This window comes from Apodemus sylvaticus, chromosome 1 (genome assembly GCF_947179515.1).
Source record: "Apodemus sylvaticus chromosome 1, mApoSyl1.1, whole genome shotgun sequence".
Classification (NCBI taxonomy): Eukaryota; Metazoa; Chordata; class Mammalia; order Rodentia; family Muridae; genus Apodemus; species Apodemus sylvaticus.
Window position 1 is genome coordinate 158090021 of NC_067472.1, and position 26439 is coordinate 158116459.

Consider the following 26439-nt stretch of genomic DNA (forward strand, 5'->3'; position numbering starts at 1 on the left):
AAGGTCTGTGAGTCAAGATACCATCCACAAAGGACATGGGGACAAGCTAGTAGTGCTCCTCACTCACATACCAGAGACTGACAAGCCCACACTCCACAGGGAAGGCCTGTCTTTGCACCATATAATCATTATTAATTATGTGATATGTGAAGCAGTGTGTTGACTCTTTCAGAAGAGAACACTAACAAAACAATAGTTCAACAATCTAAGAGAAAAATTAAAGCTTAGTAGTCTGATTAAAGCTATCATATGCTGTGATGGAAGCTATAAGTTACCGGCGTCTGATTCTGCATCTTTATACCACAGTGCTTTTTTGGTGGTTTCTGCACAGTACTCATATATTCCTGATGCCATCTAAGTTCCCCAGTGAGAAAGCCTCCTGACAAGTTAGTGCAAATATTAAACAATCCCAAACAGGTCCCTCTGTGTTATCTAACTTCTTGTGTTTTAGTTAAAAAACAAAAGCAAAAAACCCAACCAAACAAAAACCGAAAAGAGGTTACATGTCAGTGGCAAGTAGGAGCATGCATACTACGACACGTCCCCACTGTGGTCCACTCAGGAACATGTCTCCTCATTCAGAATTCCTGATGGCAGGAGCTTTTCTGGTATTCAGAGGATGAGCCCTTTCAGAAAGGGAAACCTGAATAGATAAAGAAAGGAGCCATCTGCTTTGAATGGCCAAGCAGCTGTTAGCTCTTTGTGATTCGCTTCTCTAGAGCAGAGTTATTAAACTTCTAATTCCAAATATATTTCCTCTTAATTAAACCATGTGTGGAGACTTCCATGGTGGCAGGCTTTTTTTGTGAATAGCGAGGTGGACAGTAATGGAATGATTAATGAAGAAGATGGACTATATGTTTTCATAGTACATAGCAAAGTTTTCTTTCTTTAACCTTGGAAAGTTTTTTTTTTTTAACATCGCCATAGAAATTCTATGCTTAGCTTCATTTTATCATTCTGCTGTCATTATCTGCAAGTGGCTTGCTATAGACAAGACTACTTTCGTAGAATGTTACAGCAGTCAGAGTACTCACTCACATATGTATTTAAGTCCATAAGCCTTCTGCTGAGTAATTGAAATGCATTGTGGCCTTCTCTCTGGAGTTAACCACATAGATGCTGGAGCAAGAGTTGCTGCCCTTCAATGTACTGCAACCCTGAAAACCTTGGGCACTGCAGGTTCCCGACAAAGATTTCTAGCAATCCGTAAGAGGAACTATTCAATACCATGGCATTAGAAACAAGCTTTTATATATGTATACACTTCATTAAAATATATGACACTTATGTACCAGTCTTGACTAGACATTTCTGGATTAGTCTTCTATACCTTCTATAACAGTTTCAGATGCATATTCCTGTCAGGTATTTCAATGTTTACTAGAAATAGGTATTAGGAAAGAAAACAACTCTCTTGGGTTACATATTGCTAAAATATTAGATCCAAAAAAATTCATTTCAAACCTAAAGCAAATTATGGATGGCTCTTTCAGAACAAAAGTAATAATTTATTTGTCAAAGGTTTTTTATTAGTGGAAAACTAGGGTATTGTACAACTTCTTAGAAGAAAATTGGGAGCAAAGGGCAATTTATTAACTGTTTCCTATTAAATCAATCCTCTTCCATGAAATTCAAACCCACAGTTACAAGAAAGCGGCTTCTTTAACACTGCTGCCTCAACTTTTTCTGAATGTGGTTTCTAAAAGATCCTTTAAATATTACTGATAGGCATATATGGAATATCTTAATTTAAATTTTCTTTTTTTTTGAGTTTTATTTTTTTTAGAGTTTAGTTTTTTATTAGATATTTCATTATTTACATTTCAAATGTTATCCCCTTTCCTCCGTTCCCCTCTGAAAATCTCCTATCCCATCCCCCATCCCCTGCTCACAATCCCACCCACTCCTGCCTCCCTGCCCTTGCATTCCCCTACACTGGGGCATGGAGCCTTCACAGGATCAAGGGCCTCTCCTCTCACTGATGTCCTGCAAGGCCATTCTCTGCTACATATGCAGCTGGAGCCATGGGTCCCTTCATGTGTACGCTTTGATTTGGGGTTTAGTTCCTGGGAGCTCTGGGGGTACTGGTTGGTTCATATTTTTGCTCCTCTCATAAATCCCACCTTAATGCATTTCTCTTTGTTCCCACTAGAATCATCCTTCAATAGATTCTAGTTCAGGTCTGAGAGAGGGAGTATTTTCTAGAGAGGTAGTACTCATGACAGACTTTTATGTTTAGGATTGACTCTTCTGACACTATAACAAGAGCAAACTCTTCGGGAGACTTCAGAGAGAGATTGTTCCATTGCCCATTAAAACATGATATATGCAATGCTTACTTCTGTGTGCCAAGTGAACTACATTATGGATGTCCTGACTATGTGTAATACATTATTTCAAGATGTGCATGAAGATGTGTGTAGCCAGTGAGCACAGTAAAGCAGCTGGTGCTCCCATTAAGGATAGCCATTATTCAATATTCTGACAGATCAGATAGAACAGAAGGAGGAAGAAAGACAAAATGCTTCTCTCTCCTTGATATCATCATTCCCTGCCCTTGAATATAAGCACTCTGACTTCCAAAAATTTGGGAATCAGCTGACTTCCTATCAAGCAAGCACAAATGCCTGGCATTTGTAATCATGGTATAGGCTCTCCTGGTTCTTCACGAGATGACCTATGGCAAGTGGCAGATCCAGGGACCACACAGCCTCCATAATCCAGAAACTCAGTTCCTACTGTAAATCTCTGACACGAACATATGGACATACACATGTGTAAGCACATGTACACACACACAACCACACACATGCATGGAGAAAATACTAAACTTTTTCAAGCTTTTGTCCTAAAAGACACTTTGACCAAAGTAGATGTATTATTAATATATTGTGTTTTAGGTGGAAGGCAAAACATTAGATTTTTTTGAGGAAAAAAATTATTAGGATATAGCCCCAATTATTCAAAACAAGGCAAGAATGAATAATTTTATCGGCATTATTTCAGTGATGTGCATATGAGACCATCTAGTCTGAGTCAATGTCTTCTAAGGATTATATAAAAGAACCTAAGTGTTTCATTAGTCTGCTCAAAGGAAGGCAGATATCTAACTCTCCTATGTGCCTCAATTAGGTGACATAAGAATGTACATTTCCGCCACAACATATGCACAGAAAACGCCCATATATATAAAAATTAAATATATATTTTATATGTTATATTTAAAAATATATTTACACACACACACACACACACATATATATATATTAGAAAAGATTTCTGTCTCTAATATGTAGGTGTCATTTATTGTAGTGAAATCCTTTCTGCAGGTTCTACATCAGTTTTTCTGTATTTTCTTTTCTTTTTTTCTTTTTTATTATTTTCTTTATTTACATTTTAAATATTACACTCTTTCCTCATTTCCTCCCTACCAAATTCTCACCTCCTGTCCTTCTTACCAACCCACCCACTCCTGCTTCCCTATCCTAGCATTCCCCTACACTGTGGCATCGATCCTTCACAGGACCAAGGGCCTCCCTTCTCATTGATGTCCAACAAGGCTACATATGCTACATATGCAGCTGGAGCCATGGGTCCCTCCATGTGTACTCTCCACAGCATGGCATTATGAGGAACTGTGGCCCACTAGAGTAAATACAACCCTGCTGGAGGAAATGTGTCACTGTGGGGGTTGGATTTGAGATTGTATTATAAAGCTCTATCCAGTACAGAAGAAAGTCTCCTAGCTGCCTTCAGATCAAAATATAAAACTCAGCTCCTTCTTCCAGCACCATGTCTGCTTGAATACAGCCATAGGTCCTGCCATGATTATAATGGACTGAACCTCTGAAACTGTAGGCTAACCCCAATTAAATATTGTCCCTTATAAGAGTTCCCTTGGTCATGGTGTCTCTTCACAGGAATGAAACCTTAATTAAGACATATGTCAATGTGCTAGACGTATCCCTATTCCATAAGCAAGCCAGAAGGAGATGGCAGATCCCATGGAACTTATATTACAGATAGTTTTAGGCATTATTTTGTTGTAAGTATTGAACCTGGATCTGCACAATAGCAGTGAGAACACTTAACCTCTGACTCTTATCTCTAACCAATAAAAATTTTTCTTGTCTCCAAAAACAAACAAAAAAGAATGTACATTTCCAACGGATCAAGAATATCTTATATATTTGCTAAGAGAATAAAGTGATTATGTGAAGATTTTAGGAAGTAAAAGGGCCAATGGAGGTTTGCTATTGCTTTTTGTTTGTTTTTTTAAGAATAACAAGTACTACTTTTATTATGACCTGATGATAACTTGGGTATCTCTAGCTATCTCTCTTTAAGGAGGTAAGAAAATGACATACGACATTACTGTCAGGCATTCCTATAATTTAACATTCTACCTCAGTGGTAATACTGGACCATGGGTTTTATTTCAGCTTCCCTTAGGGTTAGCTCCTGTGGTTAGCCTATTCCAACATGGTTCTTTGGGACCTGCTGACACAAGGCTGTTTTTATACCTGGTCTTAGAGCAATTTGGTTCATCTCTCTTTCTGGATCACAAAATGAGGATATGATTCAATGATCCAATATATCAATAACTTCAGAATGTACTGTTAACACATTGTTCTGAGATGGGTTTGAACTGTCTGCTGAAGCTTTAACCTTGGTCTTGTCTCTTCTTAGGAAGATAAAGCCACACATGAAGAAACTGTGTGGAAAAGGTTGTGCCTGTCTCAGTTCCTTTCCCCTGGAATCAGGATGTCCTTCAGTGGTATCTTTCCCAACGTGCTCTGCAGTATATCACCAAGGATTGCAGTTCAGAAAAGGGGGAATGAGCAACCAACAGCCCATATTTCCTGGACAGGTTTTCTGAGTGGAGCCTACTTATGATTAATCCAAGATTTATTTTCTATGATTTGCCTAACAGTTGTGAGCAAATCCATTCGACAAAACTTACTGCATGCGAGTGTGCATGCATTCACAAAGATATGCTGGTGCATGGAAATCTAAGCAGTAGTCTGGGATGCAATGAACTCAATGGTATGCCATCATTTTTCCTGTTCACCATGGGTGGGGTTTGTTATTCTACAGATGGAGGTAATCCTTTAGGGATTGTTTGCTAGTGAGCTTTGTATTGACAAAAAAAAAAGTCTAACTTTCTGAACTATCAACCATTAAGTTGCAGTATCAGTGTTTCCTAAACCTCTTCTGACCCAGATTCCAATTCTTATATAAACAGACTCATTTTACTTACCTCAATATGTATGAGTAACGCACAAGCAGGGAAAAAAATGCAAGTGAGAGAGAATGAGGAGCCATTATTTCAAGTCCCTTTCCAGTGTTAAGAGTTCTGCTGCTATTATTCAGCAACTTACAGAATCTTAACTTTCCGCACACTCTGCAGGGCATATTCGAGATGTTGCAAGCTCCGTGTATATGTGCTGCTTGTGGCAGAGCACATATCCATCATCACACCTGGTTTGTCTTGCAGGGATAACTTCATAACGCTGTCCAAATCCAATCATAGACAGAGCTATCCCTATGCATGAGTTTGATCTGCCTTCCCTTTCTGCCAATGGCAATTCCATTTCCAGCCGTACACTAGTGAGTGGGGTAGCAAGTGCTACTCATTTAATTCTGCTGATGCTAATCCCACTGCAGTGTGACAGCTGCCTTTCTACCAGATTCCCCACTTATGAGGATGCAGGACTCTAAAATCCTCTAATTCAAATTCCTTGAAAATTAAAGATTTCTAGATAGTAGGGATTTTATTGTTAGAGTACTATAAAGCCACATAGCTGTGTAGCTTCTGAAGTAAAATTAAAAGCCAAGGAATGCGATTAACTAAAGAAATGAAATAAAATTAAAGCATTTGTAATATTGCCTGGCATCTGCAGTTGCTGCAGCAAGCTACCTATTGAAGAAAAGCAAGTATTCTGAGGACTGGATAGAAAAATTCTTAATAAAGTCCACCACCCACTTGAGGTTCCTATCACTGACTTAATACTCTCAAAACTCTATTAAACATATTCAACAAACATGCTCTTTAGTACATTTAGTACATTCCCAGATGTTTGATCAAATGAAAGAGAGAAAGAGTTTTCACTCTCCACGGATAGTAAGGATGCCTTCAGGGTTGTATTCTGTGTTCACCAAAATTATGATTTTAGACTGTCTCAGGGGAAATAGGAAAGTCAGATTTTTTCTCTCAACTAATGCATATATTTAACATTTATGATTGCAATGATAAAGAACTTATATGTTAGGCTTTTACAGTCCTTACCTTAACTTCATATCCTGCCATTAACTAGCTAGCCAATCCAAGTCTCTTAACTATGCATTAGGAGAGAGAGATTATGCAATGTACTAATTACATAAGATAATAGCCACTCCATAAGTCCTATAATATTTTTATTCTCATTTATTAAGAATGTTTGTTTGGTAACAAATATGAAACATGAAAGGCATAGTTCCTACATCTTAAAGAATCACTTCCTTATAATAATCTTATTGTTTCCCCATCAGTAGAACTTCATGGAAAATGTGTCAATTTAGTTTCTGATATTCAAAGACAATTGGACTGTCATTTTAAATTTACATCTTGGTACTCAAGTAGGTAATTCCAGCATTAACAAGGCTGAGGCTAGAGAACAACCTAAGCAACTTAAATCAGGAGGATGAAGAGGAGGAGAAGAGAGAGAGAAGGGGAAAGGATGGTGAGAAAAGAGAAGAAAACGGAGGAAAACAAAGAAAACAGGATGATATATACACTTTAGAGCCCATACAGGGTCTATCTTCAATGGTCATAGTTTCACAGCCAGATTTCTTTATATATTGTATCTATGTAAGATCTATATATATCCCACATAAATAGTTTGATGGGATTAGTGAGACATTTGAATAAGTAAAACCCATGTTATACAAGCCTGATACCCTGAACTTGATTCCTGGAACCCAAGTGGAAAGAGAGAACTGACCCTAGAATGACTTTGCAATTCCCTACTCCACCCCCACACCTCTCCTACACAAACATACATACAAACACCCCCACACAAACACACACACACATAGCTACTACTGCTATTACTAATAACAATTTTTCAAAGAAACCATTGTTTTGCATCCACATCTATAATTCAATGCTAATAAGCAGCATATTTCAAGACAGTATAAGTGGTTTTGTTGTCTTATTTTTCAATGCATTTGTTATTCCTTAAAATAGGACTTCAATGTGGTTATTTTTCTAACACGACCAAAGTGAGCATCCACAGACCATCCAAGGCTGCATAACTGGAAACCTGAAAGCCTGAGGTTCTGCCTCATATGGGTCACCTTTGTTAGGGCTGACTTTGCCTGGGCTAGCTTCTACCTGAGCAGGCACCCTCTGTTTGGGTGGGCTCCTCTGCTTGGGCCAGCTTGCATAGACAACACTTCCTGTTGGAATTTGATATCAAATAATACCACAGAGGCAAACCCACCCTGAGGTAGTGAGGTCTGTGGTCTTTTCCTTGCAAATAATCAGACCAATAATAGTCATAGACAACTGGGTAGTGTCATTACTAAGACTTCATTTTAGTGCCTTTACTCAAGGTGACATTTCCCTAGGAATTTATTTCCCAAACAAAAAAATGTGATCTGAAAGTCCTCTTAGCTTTGAGAGAAGCTAAATTTCTAGCAGTCATTTATTTCTGTGACATCTCACTCGGCTCTCTCTTCCCTATTCTCTAAAGTAATGAATTCTCTTTTCTTCAGATGGCTGCATCCTTCATGAAGGGTCTTGGTTACATACCTCAGATCCCAGGCAATTAAAGTTATTTCCTGGACATTTTATTTTTTACATTTGGTAGGTTCTTTGTAAATATTATTTTAAGGTACTTATTTACTAGACCAACCAATTGTCAAGTTATTTTTTCTAGTAGCCCAGGCAGTCATTCGTAACTAGTGAACTAGTGATCGTGTTGCTCAGGACATTAAACTGTAGTAAGAGAATATACTTCAAAAGGCATGATGTCCCAACAGAGTCATCAACCAACCTCTCATGAGAGAGTACACCTTGCCCCTTCAATGAAGCCATCTTTCTCTTGTTCAGGTGCTTTCCAAGAAGTCATGCACAGTTAGAGTTTACCTAACTATGACCTAATAAACCCCCTTTTTTTGCTTTTTAAGGTGTCTGGCTTCAGAAACTTTGTTATAGCAAGGTGTAAAAAAATGAACACACCATTCTTCTCATTCTGTTCTTCTATAGATGGGGAAACAGAGACAGCTCTTTTCTGTCTGCCTTCATGGTTTTATTCTCTGTATGCCTCTGCCAGTTTGTCATTTTTATTGACAGAATAAAAAGACGAGAAACATCCCCTCTGAATTCTGCATCAGTGACACTGTACATGTCTGATGAGTAGGGCAGTGCTCACCACTCATCTTTAAAACATTCTGCCTCCATAAGACAATGCTATTCCCTAGCCGTATGAGCTTGTTATTATAGCCCATAGCCAAGGAAGTCTGACTGTACCTGCCCAAGGCACATTTCTAGCACACATCAAACATGCTCTCAGTTCAGACCATGCTTGTTCCTCCACTTAACATTCTGTTGGTAAGCTCTTATTTTCTCTGTCCATCACCTTTCTCTATCCTTCTCTTGGATAAAAACTGTCTATGTTCAGTCTCTGAAAGGTCACAGAGACACAATGGCTACTGATGTTCTGAAAGAAAAACTTACTTATTTCTTACCAGAATTTAGTGTGTACTTGGTGGTAATGGAATTAATTGATTGATCTTTCATAGTACAACTTATTTTGGCCTTTGTTTGTAGCATAAGACTTTTGAAAGCCCAGAAATGTTTTAAAATTTCTTCTACAATTAGAAACACAAACAAAGATGCATGTTTATGTATGCATGCAAATATTAATATAGCCACCTTAATATCAACACAGGCATTTAACACTATATATAGTGTTAATATATATTAAGTGTTTAATAATAAAACACTTAATTATTAAATAATAATTAAACAATATTCAACTAAATACTTTCTAATTATAATATTTAATTATAAAACATTAAACATTACACACACACATATGCACACAAACTTTGACTTATGATAAAATTGTCCTTCAAACTGAAAACAACTGTAATATACCTAAGCCACTGAACATCACAGCTGAGCCTTAAGTAATCTTAGAAAAAAATGTTTTATTTAAATTGTTGAGAGACCACCCAACACCAAGCCAATAGTCCATGTAGTTTATCAAAGGCTTGGCTGAAAATGAGAACATCAAGTGTGTTAGTATCCACCATAAGTTTATGTTAAAGGGTGGTGTCTGTTAAACGCATACCCACTTGGCCCTGAGGTGATGGAGGGTATCATGAGTCTTCGCCATCATCATAAGGACAATATGTAGTATATACACATTTTGTAGAAGAAAGGTAGATGACAATAGAAATATCCCAATCCCTTGGCAGATCTATAACAGCTTTATTCTCATTTTCCAGCAAGAAAGAACTAACTGGTGCTTCATTTTCTATATTTTGATTTGAAATTTATGAGAAAGAAGTGGAGTTTTACCTTATATGCTAAAAGTATAGGTTGAGATTGACTAACAGCTATGCAAAACTTTATTTTAATCTATTAAGTAGGCAAGATGTAGAGGTAGGTTCTGACCTCAACTTATGTAGAGACAGAAAACAAATGTATGGCTAAAGCCAGATTTACCAAACACACCAAGCACTGCATAGTGTTGTGCAATTTAATCCTGGAGACTGGAAACCTTTCTTTCACCTTAGAATATGAACCTGGAAAGCTACCACGATGAAGCTCAGCATGATTTGTGCTCCATCAGTTTGTCTCTGCTTCTTTCAGTGAAATTCATCCCGGAAACAATATGGCATCTTTATTCATCAACTGTCTACATCCAAAGCAACTGTGACATCACAAAAGTGGAGCTCAGAGCTGACATTTGTGCCATGCAGCTATCACCACTGGCAGTCCTCTTGTCTACAAGATGAGGTAATTACGAATTCCTCTATGGATGTGTGAATGTGTGGAATGTGAATATGTATGGCCATGCATGAAATATTAAAATTAAAATACAAAACTTTATGATATGCCCCTTTCACAAGATTCCCATTGCCCTTTAAGGCTCTCATTAAGAAATACTTTGATGTAATGAATCTAAAATACAGTGTATGTGGGAAAATTGGCACAGTATTAAATTTTCATGCACATTGCCCCTTAAGAAGGAAGGCAAACATGGGAAATGATCCAGCTGGTAATGGAATTAATCTGATGAACATATCACAAAAATGACCTTATTAAAGTAGAAATTGAATATGGTACACACACGCACACATGCACATACATGTATAATATATAATTTATGCTGTCTTATTTTATGTAGGGTCTGTTATTAGAGATAGAATACAGGAATCTGACCACGTTGTACCACTAAGCAAGATCTCCAAACATGCAACTGTGTTTATTATGTACACAGTACATAACTCCATGTCAATAATTTGTATTTGAAACCAAACCTTAGGAAAATCAACATTGTGAATAATGTGTCAAGTCTATAATGGGTTAAGTCTAGCACAGAAGACTATAATGCTTTACTGTGCCATCTCCTGGTCAATAGTAGAAGTGCAACACCAGAGTTCTTAGGCTTGATCTGTATCTTGCGGCTGTAGTGTTTGCTGAGATTAATATTACTGCTATTGTTGCTTTGCCCAAAGTGATCAGGCTCAAATTCAGCTGAGCTACAGACTAATCTGCCACTCTCCACATGTGTAAAGTGAAAGGTGAAATCTCCTACTAAATGGGAGGAACACTGCACCCTGTGTGAGCAAGTATGTCCCTGAGGTGCCTCTTCCCACCAATCTGCATTCATTTCCCATCAGCACCTTGCTTCTGATTTATTTTCCATGAACGTAAATCACACACATTTTATGATAACCATTATGTCTGAGCACTCCAACCTTGCTGCTTATGCCTATTAAATTATGGGTTCACATTGCAGCTCTTTATTAATTTTGTGACCTTAAATTTACTAACTTCTCTGATACTTAACATCTTAATCTGTAAAGACTCCATGAGGTTCTTTAAATACAGGAACCCTAGAATAATTCAGAGGATAATTATTACATGGAAAAACCAAAAATTTGCTGTGTTAAGAATTCTTGCTTGAATCTTACCACTGCCACAATCACACCAGTAGGACTTAGAAAACTGGAGACATGAAAGTCACACCCCTGTTCAAGCCACTTGATTAATATTTGGGCAGCATCTGTACCCAGAGATGGGGAAATTACAATCATTGGCAGTTTTGCCAATCAGGCCACAGGTGAAAAGAAGAGTCTTTACTAATATATGGCAATTTTCTTCCGCAATAGAAATAGGGTAAAATAAACATTATGGAAAGGATCTTCTGCTATTTTTAATAGGAATGGTAGAAAATATTGCAAAAAATGTCTGTGTTTATATCTCTTCCTTTATTTGTTATATTCTTTAGCCATTTTAGCTTATTATTTTATTTCTTATTTTTTGAGGAAACTAAAAAGAAAGCAGAACAATAGAAAGATGCAACTTCAACATACAGTCACCCTTTAAGCACACGAGCACAGCATCACTGGGGTTTGGGTTTACCATTAGCTCAAAGACTGGCTTTAAAAGGGACCAGTGTCATCCCTGTGTGCCTCAGCTTCCTTACCTATAATAGAGGGCAACATCAAGAACCACCACAGAGATCAACTGTGAGGATTAACCTGGTTGAGCTTAATCACTAAATAAATTCTATTTTATAACAATTTATTTCCACACAAAGGAGAAAATGACTACTGCAGACAAAAAGGACAACAAGAAACAAATGTTAAGAAGTATTTCACTTGTTATTTAATTCAGCAAATTTCTGGAGAAAATATATTTTCCCCAGCATGAAAACCAGTTGTGACTATGACAGAATGTGAGTGTGCTCGGTAGGGTAAAATCACAAGTGACTGATTTGAACTTCCAGATGTCTTGTGTCAAGAAGACACAAGCATATGGTTCTGCCGCATGGCAGTGCAGGTCTTGGGTTTTGCTGCCTCCATATTGCCGATTGTGCTGAGGCAGTTAGTCATGCCCGGAGTTAGAGCTCACCCTTTTCTGTGCATTTCAGCAATTTACCTCACCCTTGGCCTTATTTTCTAGCATGCCCCTTGAATCCATGTAAATCACTTCACAGCATCTAACTTATCTGATCTTTTTCCTCTTTGGAGAATAGCACATGACCACAGAAAATGCTTCATGCAACTGGACTGATAAATGCCTATTGGTGTGAGAAAACCTACTCACTAATTAAATACATTTATACACAATAAACAGTGTGACTTTTGCCATAGACTACCAAAGTCCCCTGATTTGAAAAGAAATTTTCTCTTTTAGTTAATGCCAATGAACTCAAAGAGTTCCAGGTTCTATGGTCTCTAACACTAAAGCTGTGATTTGTAGATTTTTCATATTCACAGGAGGCTTCACATTGAGATGGAAATCCACTGCCCTCTCCTCAGAGAACTTATCTGATGCCCAATACAGGAGCTTGGATCTGTCTCTTTCAAGTTCACTCCAGGAGATGCTCATTCTCACACAGTGAAGAGTATATTTTGAGAAACACTCAGAAAAGGAATTTCATCTTTCCTCAGATGAAATTGCCTGGAAATTTTTGGATTTTTAATGAAAGCTTCATTTTGTTCTGTCTTCAAACTAACATATTTCCTTGACTTATTTTAAGACTACTTTAATGTCATCCATCCTCCCATCTCATGAGAACATGGAGTCTCAGCATTCTCATTAGGAGTATACCTCTTTTTAAAGTGTATAGGTGTTTTACTTGTATATATGATTGTGCAACGTGTGCATGCCTGGTCCTCTTGAGGCCAGGAGAAAGTACTAGGAGTTACAAATGGCGGTGAGTTGCCATATGGGTATTAGGAATTGAGCCTAGGTTCTCTAGAAGAGCATCAAGTGTTGTTAACTCCAGCTCCCATTATTAGGTTATTAGAATACTTTTATTTATTTATGTGTGTCTTTATGTGGAAATTTGATTCTATAAGCAGCATTGTGATTTCATAGGCACAGTATCAGAACAACAGACTAAGGTCCGAGTACTATCTATTTGGAAGAAGGTAGGCTAATCATTTAAATTCACTCAAAGTTCAGATTACCCTAGGTATATAGCATGCATAGTGTGAATATTGCTAAACCATAAGGGTTAAGTAACAGAAAGTAAGTACTTGGAACACCTCCAGAGGCTTGCTTTATCTTCAGTCATGTTGGTTGAACCTGTACCCCACAATTCTCAATTCTATAAAGTAAACAGCTGAAATAAAGATCTGTGCAGAACATTAAAAAGCAAGGATTCAATATATTTCTATAACTTTCCGAAGGAAAGTGTCAGGAAAAGAGCAATTTCTCCCACTTTTCTTGTGAACTTACTTGTCAAATGAGCTCACATTTCTCTCTGTGGAAGAAAGAAAAAGAACTAGACTCTCAACAATAACCGGCTCTTTCAACCATATCTGCCTTTCGCCAACATGTCACTTCAATTTTTCACACGTCTTCTTGTTTCTTTTGTAATGCAGAGATTTTTTCCCCCCATTTCCTACCCAATGCCAAGGGCTTAGTTACTGCAAAGATCAGCAAGGAATGATCTTCAGCATGCGAAAAAGGGAACTTGTGTCTTTCTATGGCAGAAAGACTACTGTTTGTGAACTTTTCTTTTGATTTTAAACTTGTCTTTCCCATGCACATAGCATTATAATAGCTCTCCTGTGCAACACTTTCCTGGACCATTTGATAACACTCAGACAGGGCCTAGCCTCTAGGAACCTACTTAGGAGAAACAGTCCAGGACCCTCACTGGGTCTAGACTTGTCTATATGTTTGCTTTTCCTCACAGATGATATATTTGGTTCTGCCATTATCAGGTGAGCTGGAACAATGAACTCTCCGCAAAGCTATTGATGTGACATTATTAAGAATACTTTTAATAAAACTTTAATTTTTATTTTAACTAAATTGACAACAGAATTTTGACGTTTTAGATCTAAACTGGGTTGTACAACCCTGCTTTCTTTTTCTTTGAGGATAACAATAGATAGTTAAATTAGTAGTTCCAAATGGGCCTGGTTAAGATGACAAAGAACTAGTCCCTGTACTGTACTCCAAGTAGTTTTCCTTGCAGATAAGGAAGAAATGCCTTCATACTTCAAGGTAGGGTTGAACTTCAAAACTTATTTCCTACTAAGATTGGCTACCCTGTGTATACTAGTGAGAAAAGACTGTTATTAAAGATCACCTTCTAAAATGCAAGAACACTTGGGTAGATAAGCCTTGCCAAGATCTTCTAATGATGTAATAATGGTGGTTGTTGTGTTGAGTTGTACTTCTCTCAGCTGGACATTATGATTTGCATATATTATCATAATGATTCCTTTTGACAACTTTATGATAGGGGCATTCTTGTTACCTTTCCATGGATCAGAGCAAGGTGGCAAAGACGTGTTAATTGCCATTCTAAATCTCCATGATTCTAAGGCTCTGATTTTGTAAGTCTAGGATCTAATTCCATGTAATGAGGTAAGCATTATGTTTCCTTTGACCATCGACTCCACCATTAATGAGTGAGGGCTTCTTAACCCTAAGAGGATGCCTTAAGTAAGATTATGAACATTAGGAATTCTCACCCTCACCTTGGCTGGAAAAAGGTGCAGGCCCCATAGGAAGCATGAAGAAAATCTTCATTAATCCTTACTGACATCTTACTTAGTTGGACTACAGAGACCTGGTATGGCAGTGTATCAAGCCCTTACATGATTTTCTAAGCAACAGATGTAAAACTGGAAAGAAGGCCGAGGTGGGAGACTGCCCATAATCTTTAGTTATTTGATTATCAACACCGATGAGAATCTTGAGTCCAATATTTTCTTTATAGGAGCTGTGTCATGTGCAGTCTGCCTAACAGGTAGGTTTATTACACATTCTCATCAAAGCCCTCCACCATTTTTTCTTCCTGAGCACAATATTAGCATAAATTATACTATAATTTTGTCATTTGGGCTGTATTAGTCAAGAATTTTGAAGTCAATTCGACAAATGCATCTATTTTCAGTTTTAATAACTTGCTCGGTGGCATGCTGCTCATCTGAGATGTGCTAACCTGCACACCAGATTTGTTACCTAAGCAAACCTCAGGATTTCCTGAGGGACCTGGTATAGTTACATGCTACATAATGAAATATACTTAAACATATTTTAATTAGTCAATCTTTATATTATTGCCATAGACTTAACCCATGAGGAATAGTTACTCAAATTTCTAGGATACACATTTGTATAAATTAGTTTCAATAATTAGATTTCATAAAATGTCATAAAATATCACTTCAAAAATATTGCTTTACATTAGAGCATATGGGCCAACAATCACCATTTTAATGTATCTTTTCAGGGTTAATTGTGTGCAGCAGTAAAAATCATTAACAACTCTCCTTCAGACCTAAAGATGATCTTGGATAGTCTGGGACCAGCTCTCATTTCTAAAATTAACTGAGCACAGTGTGAGGACCGGGCTCTTCTTCTTGCTGTAATTCCCTTTGCCTATAGCCTCTGTGATTCAAGATTGCATGTGGTTGGAGACATGCTTTAAAATTACCTTATATTTCACTGTAAGTAGGATCCTCTTAATGTATTGAAGGAACAAGTTGTTTTCATGTTGCCTGATAAGAAAAGAGACTTGTTGTTGAGCAGACTGACATGATAGAAAAAAATCCCTTTGGAAGTTCTGGGGTTTGTTTTATTTTTCTCTCTGCAGCCTTAGAGAAATCTCACTCTGAGCCTCAATTTTCCTTCTTGTAAAATGTAGAGCTTTGAACTAAACAGAGCCTTTGTTTGCACTTACCTCCCAACAGTAGACTCTTTAAAGTACACTTGAAGGGATTAAAGCACTCCAAAGCTACAGGAAACAAGTCAGACACAATGGCAGACCCCACCCCTGGTCTAAAGACATCTTCCAGTGTTTAGAATTCATTTGGAGAAGATGTTGACTAGTTGGTTGACCTTCAGTTTGTTCTATGAAGAGTCGTTTACTATCAATAATTCTCTGTCATCTTTACTTACGGAACAATGCTCATATGAGTTTTTGTAAATGTCTCCTCTTGGTCATAGGCTTAATATGATCTCTACATTTTACTTCCTCTTACTCACACATGGCTTCTGGTTCAATAGTGTACACACATGACACATGCCATTGGAAACAAATACAAACTCATGAGATTTATAGGCTGAAAAAAAGGATATATTTTTCATGTCCATTTTTTTTGTTTTTGTTTTTGTTTTTTTGTTTGCTTTGTTTTTCAAGACAAGGTTTCTCTCTATAGTCCTGGCTGTCCTGGAACTCACTCTGCAGATCAGGCTGGCCTCGAATTCAGAAATCCACCTGCTCCTGCCTCCCAAGTGCTGGGATTAAAGGCATGTCCACCACTGCCTGGCTTTCATGTCCATTTTTAAGCATAGCTATTCACACCTCAAGAATCATATACGCAGACTAAGAAGGGCACTGTGGCTCTAAAGCTGCCTTGAACACTGGTCACAGTAGGAATCATGCAGACATGGAACAACCCAGCTTCTTTTCCATTACTGTTTTTTTTTTAAATTTTTTCTATAATATAAACTATTTCTTCATGTGACATTTGTCTATGATTGTTTGAGTGTTTATAAAATTTAAATATTGCTAATGGATGATGAAAGCAATAAACATTAGAAAATGAAATCAGACAAATTTCTAAATCTATCTACCCATGAGCTGAAAACAGCTTATCTTAGTTATTCATTGACACCCGTGGTCATGGCTTTGATCTGATATTATGATTTACATACTGTACATGTAATTGATATTATAATTTATACAGTGTATATGAAATTACATTTTAAACAGAAACCCAAGTACTACAATATTTTTTGTGCTGAACCACATTCTATGTGATTAAAATAAATACCTCTAACAGTCATAATGTTTAGCAAAGTACACAGAGCCAACCAGATACTGTGACAGCAGAACAGTCTTGAGAACACGGATTCAGATACCAAGCCACATTCACTGCCCCTCACCCTGATTCCTTCTCTCTGCCTCTCATTCTTTCTTTTAGTGACAAGAATATCCTGCTAAGTGGATGCCATTTAACTGATCTACATGTGAGATTTCCTTTATTTTTCTGTTAGTACAAAATAATTTCATGAAAACGTTTCTAGGCATTGATAACAGTCTTAAAGGATATTTACTTTGTTGCATGCAATATTCTAAACTCTTTTAATTAATTAGTCCTGGTTTTATACTAACATTGTCCGGTAGGTTATATGATTAGTGATACTTGACTCAATAAAAAAATCTGTGCATGAGGATGAGCCATAGCTCCGTGATATGAAGACTGAAGATAAAATACCCATAACCTTGCTGTTATTGGAAAGTAGATATTACAATCGAAACTTCTGAAATGCTTATTGTCTCCTAATTTACACATGGAGGTTTATATAAAAAACCATGGCTATCATTTGTTCAATTTTGTATAATATAGAATTCTTTGTATGCATGTCTTGGTAGAAGATACATAGTTATAACTAATATACTTTATTGGCCAAATGACTCAGGTGCTGAGTGACTGACAGCACTCTCATTTTATGTAAATAAAATCATCGCAGAAAATATTAAAATAATGGATGTAAGTTCATACATTTCTGCTTATATGAACTTACAAGAGAAACATTTTTAAATGCTACCTGTTATTTGGACCACTTAAATAAATGAGCTTTGTCTAGTAAAACGACATTTAGCAAATCTTCTAACAGTTATTCAGAAACAGTTACACATCTGACATCACAAATAATCCATAAAAAATGTCATGTAAGACTTCAGAAATCCCAGGCATCTTGTGATTCCATGTTGGAAGGTCAAGTTTCAATTGCATGTATTTTGATTTGGGACAATTGCAAGGTCAATACATAAACATGTGAATTGTTGCTGCCACTGGTCATAAAGAAAATGTGATCCACAAAGGTTCATCAAAAAAAAAAAAGACACTTTAAAAGTGCGATTGGAAATATGTATGTAGGGATGTATCTGCAGCCTCAGAAGCAGATACATTCTCTTTCACAGACATCTGTTATGGACACTTCTCTAATCCGTTTACATGGAATGATACAAATCTTAATGTGTGAAGCAGTTGAGTGGGCAACTGTTAGTACCTCTCATACCTCTCACCATTTTATCATTGTTAAAGTGAGACTCCTTCCTATATCAAATACATTTCCTTAAAGTGTTTCTGTGTGTTCCTGAGTTTGTAGGTTTCCTGTCCTCTCTTCCTTTCATCTACACACAGATTCATCTTGAGTTTGGAATAAGGCACAGAAGAAATGGGAGCCTTGGGCATCCATAGTGTAAAGTATCATCTGGAAATAGAGTCCTATGGAAACATCCTGTACAGCTGCTAATCAAGGTTTCAGAGGAGACCTCACAGGTGATTCCTCCTGAGAGGACAGTAATCACACATCTGCTGAATGTCGTTCTTGATACCAACCCGTCAGAAGTGGGTAGGCTTTCACTCCTTCCTTCCCTGCTATGTCTTACTCCATCGCAATCCATTTGGAAGTTCACAATGCAAAGGCACCAGGGGCATGGACACAGCATAAAAGAACTAAGGTTCAGCAGCTAAAGCACAAACCGCACCAGCACCCCATGGTTTCTTGTCAAGTTGAACTTCTAAAGAAATATTCCTCCACCATTCTCTCAGTCCCTATGTGCCCTCTTTCTGAGCTCTACATATTGCTTGGAATAGCAATTTAATCCTCCTGCAGAATGAAACTATTTGAAAAGTACAATCACTCTATTCCAAAGCTATTCAACCTTCTCATGCATTAGTGTTCTTTGACCACATGCATTTGTGTACAAGTTAAATGGATCTTTGTATTAGCTACATTTTCAAGTCATTAGCTTGACTGTATTTGTGAACTTCTGTGTGCTTTCTAAACAACAGAAACAATATGCTAAGAAATTAATGTCTTTTTTTTAAGTCCATGGGGCTTACTAGGAAAATAGGGAAAAAAATGTGCTTTTTGGTTGTTAAAGGTGTATATTCAGATTTCTTTCAGAACAAATGGAGTCAGTCTAAATCAGAGTTGTTGCTACTGCTCATGCCCATGGGATCCCGGGATGTCTACTTGATATTTATGTGATGACTAGCTGTACAAAAAAGGAGAGAGCAAGCAGAAGAGACATGCCAATCCTTCCTATTTAAAAGGCAGAATTATCTGAGGTTTGCCATCCCTGTAGCTAGAACACTAATAAAAGCACTGTTTTCCTCCAACTACAGCATCAGTTTCAAAGCAGTTATTCTTTTACTTTGGGAGAGAGGTGAGCACCAGGCTTCCTGCAGAAGACTTCAGCAGTTCTAAGGAGCTGTATGGAGAGAGACACATGGCTGAGTGCATTACACACCAAGAGTTTCAGCTTCACATTCCCCACACTTTAGAAGGAACTTTAGAGTCAACAAGTGGCTATTGTCATCCTGTGTGTGTTTAGTCACCACAGTGTAAGCATGTGAAATGCTGTTGCCTCACAGAAAGAAGCACTAGGCACACTATGTTGCTCCACAGTACGTCAGGCTTGATTAACGCAGCTGTCTTGACAGAGCCTTACGATTTGGGTTTTAACCTTTATGAGTGTCTTACGACAATGAGAACTGCTGACCAGATCTCATTGTCATAAGACTGGGAGGGGAATGGCCTTCTGCAAGATTTCTATGAAGTCCATTCTCTTGTAGTAAGTGACATCCTGAGAGCATAACATTTATTTTCACTATGTTCACTATCAAAAGGTAAGCTAGGATCTAGAGTAATATATTGGCCCCAAACTGCTATGTATATGGTTTGCTAATTATAGAAATTAATTTTTCCAAGTTCATCTTGTATTTTTTTGGTAAGATGAAAATATCAACACCGTAGAATGTTCCTATCTAATTTCAACTCAGCATAACTTAATATTGTGAAACAAATATGTTAATTTTCAGTACTACAAGTATCTATAGAAATTAACACTTTCATAGATAGGGAAGCTTCCTGCTCTTCATTATAGAAGTAGCAAGCATTGGATGGAGACTATAGGGCTTCTTCAAATGATAACTGCTTTCAAAAGCAAATGGACTATGGGAGCTCAAGAGTTTTTTATGTCTTTTATGCCACTGTAGGTTGGGTTTCCCTTGTTCCAACATTTGCTACTTAATTTGGATGTTGAAAGGCATCTGCTTAAGTATGAATTTTAGAAATATCCTTTCTACAAAGGAAAGCATAAGCAATTATTAAAGCAGAGGATGAGAGAAAATGACAGGGACCCAAAGACAAACTTTATTAGGGTGTGGGTACTTAGAGTATTCCAGAGCTTATTGCTTAGAAACGTCCTGTTAATACTGGGAAGCAATGTGGATTTCTTTTACAAACATAAGAATATAAACTGAAATGACAAGCAAGCTTAGAAGAACTAAAATTCAAGTTTCATTTCAGTCTGGAAAAGTCACTTGGGTCTTATGTTCAAGGAAAGAACACATTCATCAATATTTGGAGATAAATAGGATAGTATTTGTATGAAAAGTTGAGATTAGGCAGGCCTGGAAGAAATATGTACTAGAAACAGATACAGCAACTCATCATCTTACTTTTAAGAACTTGCAAATATGCTTCATTATTTTTTCCTCTCTGAATCTCATACACTTGTGTGTATTTCTACTTTATTTTTGGTGAGTTATACAATCAGATACTGTCTCCATTCATGCAGATTTGAAAGAACTCCCACCCTGTGGGTTATTTTGTTTCACGGAGGCCAAAGGAAAGGGGCTGATGCCAGTCGGGTGCTCAAGGCATGCAGAAGAAATTCAGTCCCAGGCACTGAAACAGGCCACCCTTGTGCTGTGCTTGTGAGAGAAGAAAGCAAACCCATCACCAACTCTGAGACTGATCCCCAGCAGCAGTCACAAAGCACTTCTCAGTCAGCGTGTTTGAAATCCCCACTAAAAATAGGTCCTCTGTGCTGGGGCTGAAATTCTCTTCTGTGGCCAGTGATGGAGCACAGTGCCCGATTGTTTCCAACTAGGTTCCTTTCTGCTTCTGTACTGTCTTGTAACTTTAAATCTGAAGCTTGCTTCAAAACACAACCAAAGTAAGTCACCTGCCACCAAGCCCACTCAAGACCTCAGTCAGGCCACCGCCACTGGAGGAGTTTGGGGACTACTGTACAAGTCTTAGCACCTTCTGCTTCCTCTGGCTCCCAGAATGGAACGTTAGAATCTGCTTCACGGGGGACCCGAGTTCCCTAGGAGGGAACATTACTAGGAGGGGTCTAATGTAAACCGGCACTCCAGGGGAAATTCCCTTCTCTCCCTACTTCCTCTTTATGTTGTCCTACTTCTGCCTGTTCACTGTTCCTGGGCTCCAAAGGAGTTGGGGATGGAAAGGTTCCTTTTGCATCGAAGAGAAGCCTTCTATCCCTGAAAGGAGGCAGCCCTGGTACTTTTTCAAGGTACTAAGGGAACTATAGAAGGTCTCTGCTCTAGCCAAGGATTCTGAATCTTAATCACACAGCTAGCATCTTGCTTAAGTGGGAGGTGCCTCTCCCCGGAGGAGCAGAGAAGCGGAGGAGCGGAGGAGCGGAGGAGCGCAACCTCCTGGCTTGGGGCCTCTTGCTCCTGGACTCACCTGGTACTGAGGACAAGTGCAGGCAGCAGGGGCAGCAGGTAGTGTGCAGCGTTGAATTTCATGTCGCCGCCAGCTCGGGTACTCGTTCACTGGACCCTGCTCTTTAGCTTCCTCTGGTCAGTTGCTGCTCAGTGTCCTGCTCTCTTCCCCGAAGCCGGGAGCCCTCTCCAGAGACCCACAAAGACACGAATAGAGGCTTTGTAAAGATGAGGACCAGAGTGCGAGTATCTTCAGGAGTGATGTCACCCGGGAGCCCTGCCGGGATGGTCCAGCGCTGTATTCAAGGCGCACAGGGCGGGTGTAGCCGCGGGAGGAGGAAAGGACCCGCGTCCAGGTCGCTGCCCTGTAGCCAGCTGTACTTGGTCACTCCCGTGCGCACTGGAGCGGATCTCCTCTTCTCCGCTCCTACTGAAGACAGGAGGGGAGGGCGGTGGCAAGGACCAACCTCTTTCTCCAGTAATTGAGCTGGCGTGCTCCGCAGGGTGAGAGACAATTCGCTGGGAAGGACTCCAGACTCTTTAGGGTCCAGAGCAGGCGTCTCTCACCAGCTTGCTTTTGCGGAGATGTTGCTTGGAGAGTAAGCTTAAAATACTGCTCTGATTAGATGCGTAATAGCTTGCCTGCTGCAGATAGAGTGAAGCAGCAGCCCGTGCAGACCAGAAGCCAGTTACCCAGATGAGGTTAGGGGTCTCTAGCATAGAAAGGGACCAGAACCAACAAAGTCCGCAGCTCTGGGTTCTGGTGCGTCGGGGTCTTCCTCTCCTCTGGTCTTTGCATCTGTCAGCTGCTTAAGGGTGTGCAGCTGGCAGCCAGAGTTCATACACCTTCAAAGGTCGTTTTCCTGAGGAAAAAAATCATGAGCAAGAGCACAGAGACATTGGCCATTAATTCAATGGTAGTGGTATTTTCTGGAGTTTCTAAATGTTGTATACCAAGTTGCCAACGTTTAAGAAGCCCTTTTTAGGAATTTTAATCAGAAAAGGGAAATACCACAACTTTAGTGCAATCTACCATTTTGCAAAATCTTCTCAAGAAGAGAGGCTGACCACCTACAGAGATGTGAAACTCTGGGATCTTTACATCATGGTGTGTGTGTGTGTGTGTGTGTGTGTGCGCGCGCGTGCGCGCGCGTGCGTGTGCGTGTGTGTGTGTGTGTGTGTGTGTGTGTGTGTTAGAAGAAAGTGTGCATGACAGTCCTCTCAGGAATCACTGTACTCTGTACTAAACTAAACATTACAGTTTTCCTACAGAATATGTGACAGAAACAAGGATCATCAGTATCTGGACTGGACTTTCCTAAACAAAGAACTAGTTATCCCCAGTCCTAAGACAACTTTGTTGCTGCAATGAACTGCATTCACACTTGAAGTGCCTCTACACTACAGAATCAAGCACATGGAAGACCTAGATGATAAAAGTCAGCAGGTGCCATCCCATCTGTTTCATTGATGCTCCCTGTTCTGCCCAGGCAAGTCACATAAGTAACGTTTTAAATAAGTATCTGAGATAAACTCAGAATTGAAGGCATATTGGTAGAAATATAAAATAATATACTTGATACCAGACTCTTAAAAAGGATGAGAATGCAATGCATTAACCTTGTAATTACTGTTTTGTTTCAGTTTTCTTCTTGATGAAGTTTAATTTAAGGACATACCTGCTGAAGAACTACTATAAGAATCTCAAGCAATCAAAATAGGAGTATTAATGCTTTCAGTGAATATCAATCCTTTTTGCAGTGGTAAAATCCACAACAGACACAAACCAGCTTCCTTCTGAACTGTTTGTCCTTTAGAAGGAAAAACAAAACAAAACAAGAAACAAATAAGAAACAAAACAACAGCACCATGAAGACCTAGACCCTGGAATTTAAGAAGGAGAACCATGGAGTCTTGTTTCGTTCTGCTATGTAGACCAGTCAAACCTCAAATGTATAGAGATCCTCCTGTTTCAGATGCTTGGCTGCTGCTGTCCTGCTTATTTTTAATGATGATAAAATAAGTTTCATACTAATAAAGCCATGCCACTTTGTAAGAATAACAAAAATGTGTATAGCAGGAAATAATACTCATTTGAAGAATGCACTTTTACTTATATAGAAAGTTTGCATTAGGTATTTTAAGGTCTTCACCACAAGAACCCAGTGTGGTCATCTCCACTATTTTCTATTTCTATAGTTGTCTGGTTGAGAGTGGTCAAACATCTGACATGAGTCACTTGATAATTTTTACAAAGGAACAGCTGTTGAAAGTCGTTTGACATCACTTTATGAGGAAAAATTATATTGGGGTACTATAATGTAAATCTTCCACATAGGTTTTATTTCTACATTATTAGTCATGCAACATGAAACCATATGAAAAAACTTCAGATCATCCACTAAGGAAATGAAGAGTTACTGATGCTTGCACTGGATCCTCAAGCCCTGCTGTACTCTGCATAGGACACCTATAAGCCCTTTGAAGGGTGTTAGAGCAGCAAGGAGTCTTTGGCTTAAGGAGGTCATGTGTGGAACTGGGGAAACTCTTGCAAGATTAGAAGTTTAAGAGTCTAAATTCAAATACAGACATTTCTTAGCAGATGCCATGCTCCCTGGGGAATCCTAGGAGTGTGAGCCTCCTTTCTATGACATTATGTTCACTATTCAGAAGGAAAATTCAGTCTAAAGTTGATTCTCTGTTTCAGAGAGCCAGTGTGGGTTCTGAAGATGCAGTGGGGAGAGGAGCTTCACGAGACCAACCTCCTTTGCTTTCTGTTGCTGAATGGGCATGCCACATTTGGTTTGTTAATTCAAAATGACAGTTAGCCTTCTAATCTATCTTAAAACATTCTTCCAAAAAAAACATAAAGGATTTTATTTGTAAACATCCAATTTGTATTATATGGGGTATATAGTGGATAATCTGGCAATCTTATGTTTTATATTTTGAGAAATTGTCAAACTGCTTTCTAAAATACTAAAAATGGTTCCCAAAGATGCCAATTTAACTAGTCCATTTTTGTTATTATAGTAGTGTGCCGTATTAGCTTATGGTAACATAATGGTCCATAGTGATCATCATGCTGCATAGCAAACATCTTTCCATAGATTTAACGGTCATATGTACACATTTTTTGGAGATATTGTTATAATTTTGGCCCATTGGTTTACTTGAATACCATTTTGAGTTTTAAGAGTTCTTTGATTTCAGTCTTTCTGGGGACAAATGATTTGCAAATATTCCCAAGGTATAGTTGATTTTATATCTTCTAGAAAGTTTCGTTTGGAACACAGAGGGAAGTTCATCATGTGGCATTTTTTTCCATTTTATTTTCTTTATCTTATAGCCAAGAATGACCCTGAACTCCTGACCTGCCTCCACCTCCCAGGTGCTGTGTTACAGATGTGTGCATTCCCGCTGTACTAGGCTTTAACTTTCCATGAAGTCAGGCTACCGATTATTCTGTTACATACGCCTTTGGTATTATATGTCATTTTTTTCTTTACAAAATGTGATAATAGTTATATATGAACTTTTTCTGAATATTATGGTGTTTTAAACTCTGAAGAGCAGGCTTATCTAGGTGTGGTGTCATGGGCCTTTAATTACAGCTCAAGAGACTGAGAGAGAGGGATAATAAGTTTGAGAGCAAGGTGGAAAAATTAGTAGGACTTGTTTCTGAACAAGGCACAAATGGCTAGGGTTGCACCTTGGTTTTAACATACTGACCTGGCATATGTCAGGCTTTGTGTTGCATCCCTACCCTATGCTTTACCTGTAATTCATTTAGAGTCAATTTTTACAGGTTCATAGGAATGGTCAAGTACATTTCATGATACACGGTTATCAGTGGTCCAACCTTCATTTTGTTGTAAAGTTTACTCAGTTTCCAATGCCACTACTGTGTTGTTTCTTCTTTGTCACACTAATTACTTTATTTTCTCTCAGTTTTGGATAGGATGCTATGTCTCCAATCTATAAACTCTTAACAGTCCCTTGCATTTCAGTTTTAAGCTCATTGTTTAAAATCCCATGATTTTGTTCCTGAGTTGGACATGCTGTTTTTATGGGTTTTATTCTGTACAGTATGGCTATGGGTCTGAACTATATCTTGAGCATGGAGTTCTTCATCGACTTTGTAAACCTAATTCCTGGCGTACTTTGAGACATTTTAATCCCTTGGAAACCTTTTATGATGCTTCTTCTCTCTCCTAGGTTTTCAACCCGAGAGTCAAGCCTTCCTTCTGCCTCTGTCTCCTATGCAAGCAATCACCTAGTTATACAGCTTTTTACACATATTTATTTAGCTGCTCACTCTGGTCAGTGGAGCTCTGTCCCTTGGTCCTTCATTTCTTGACTCACAAATAAGCCTTTGGTCTTCAAGTGAATTCACTTAAGTGTGTCACTCTGGTCAAAGCTCAATCATCTGAAGATATCTGAGTATCCACAAAGCCTCTTAGAGATTACTGCCAAATATATATTCTATGTACCTAACCATTCTCTTAATTTTTGGTTCCATGTTCCTCCATCTTAAAGAACATTGTCCCCAATGCATATGTAGAACTCCTCACAATAATTTGTTTGCAAAATGTTCTTTCTTTCCTCTATGTCTCTTTCTCTCTCTATCCTTCCCTCTCTCTATCCTTCCTTCCCTCGCTCTATACCAGATGAACAATGACAATC

General features: G+C 38.4%; 1 protein-coding gene across 1 annotated transcript in view; it reads right to left on the reverse strand.

Annotated features, from left to right (window-relative positions):
* Luzp2 (leucine zipper protein 2) overlaps nucleotides 1-21837 on the reverse strand; it is a 408694-nt gene extending 386857 nt beyond the window's left edge. Inside the window, exon 1 of the mRNA XM_052161760.1 lies at nucleotides 21776-21837. Coding sequence (XP_052017720.1) covers nucleotides 21776-21837 — 62 coding nt within the window. The remainder of the gene's footprint in view (nucleotides 1-21775) is intronic.
* Nucleotides 21838-26439: the final 4602 nt, after the last annotated feature.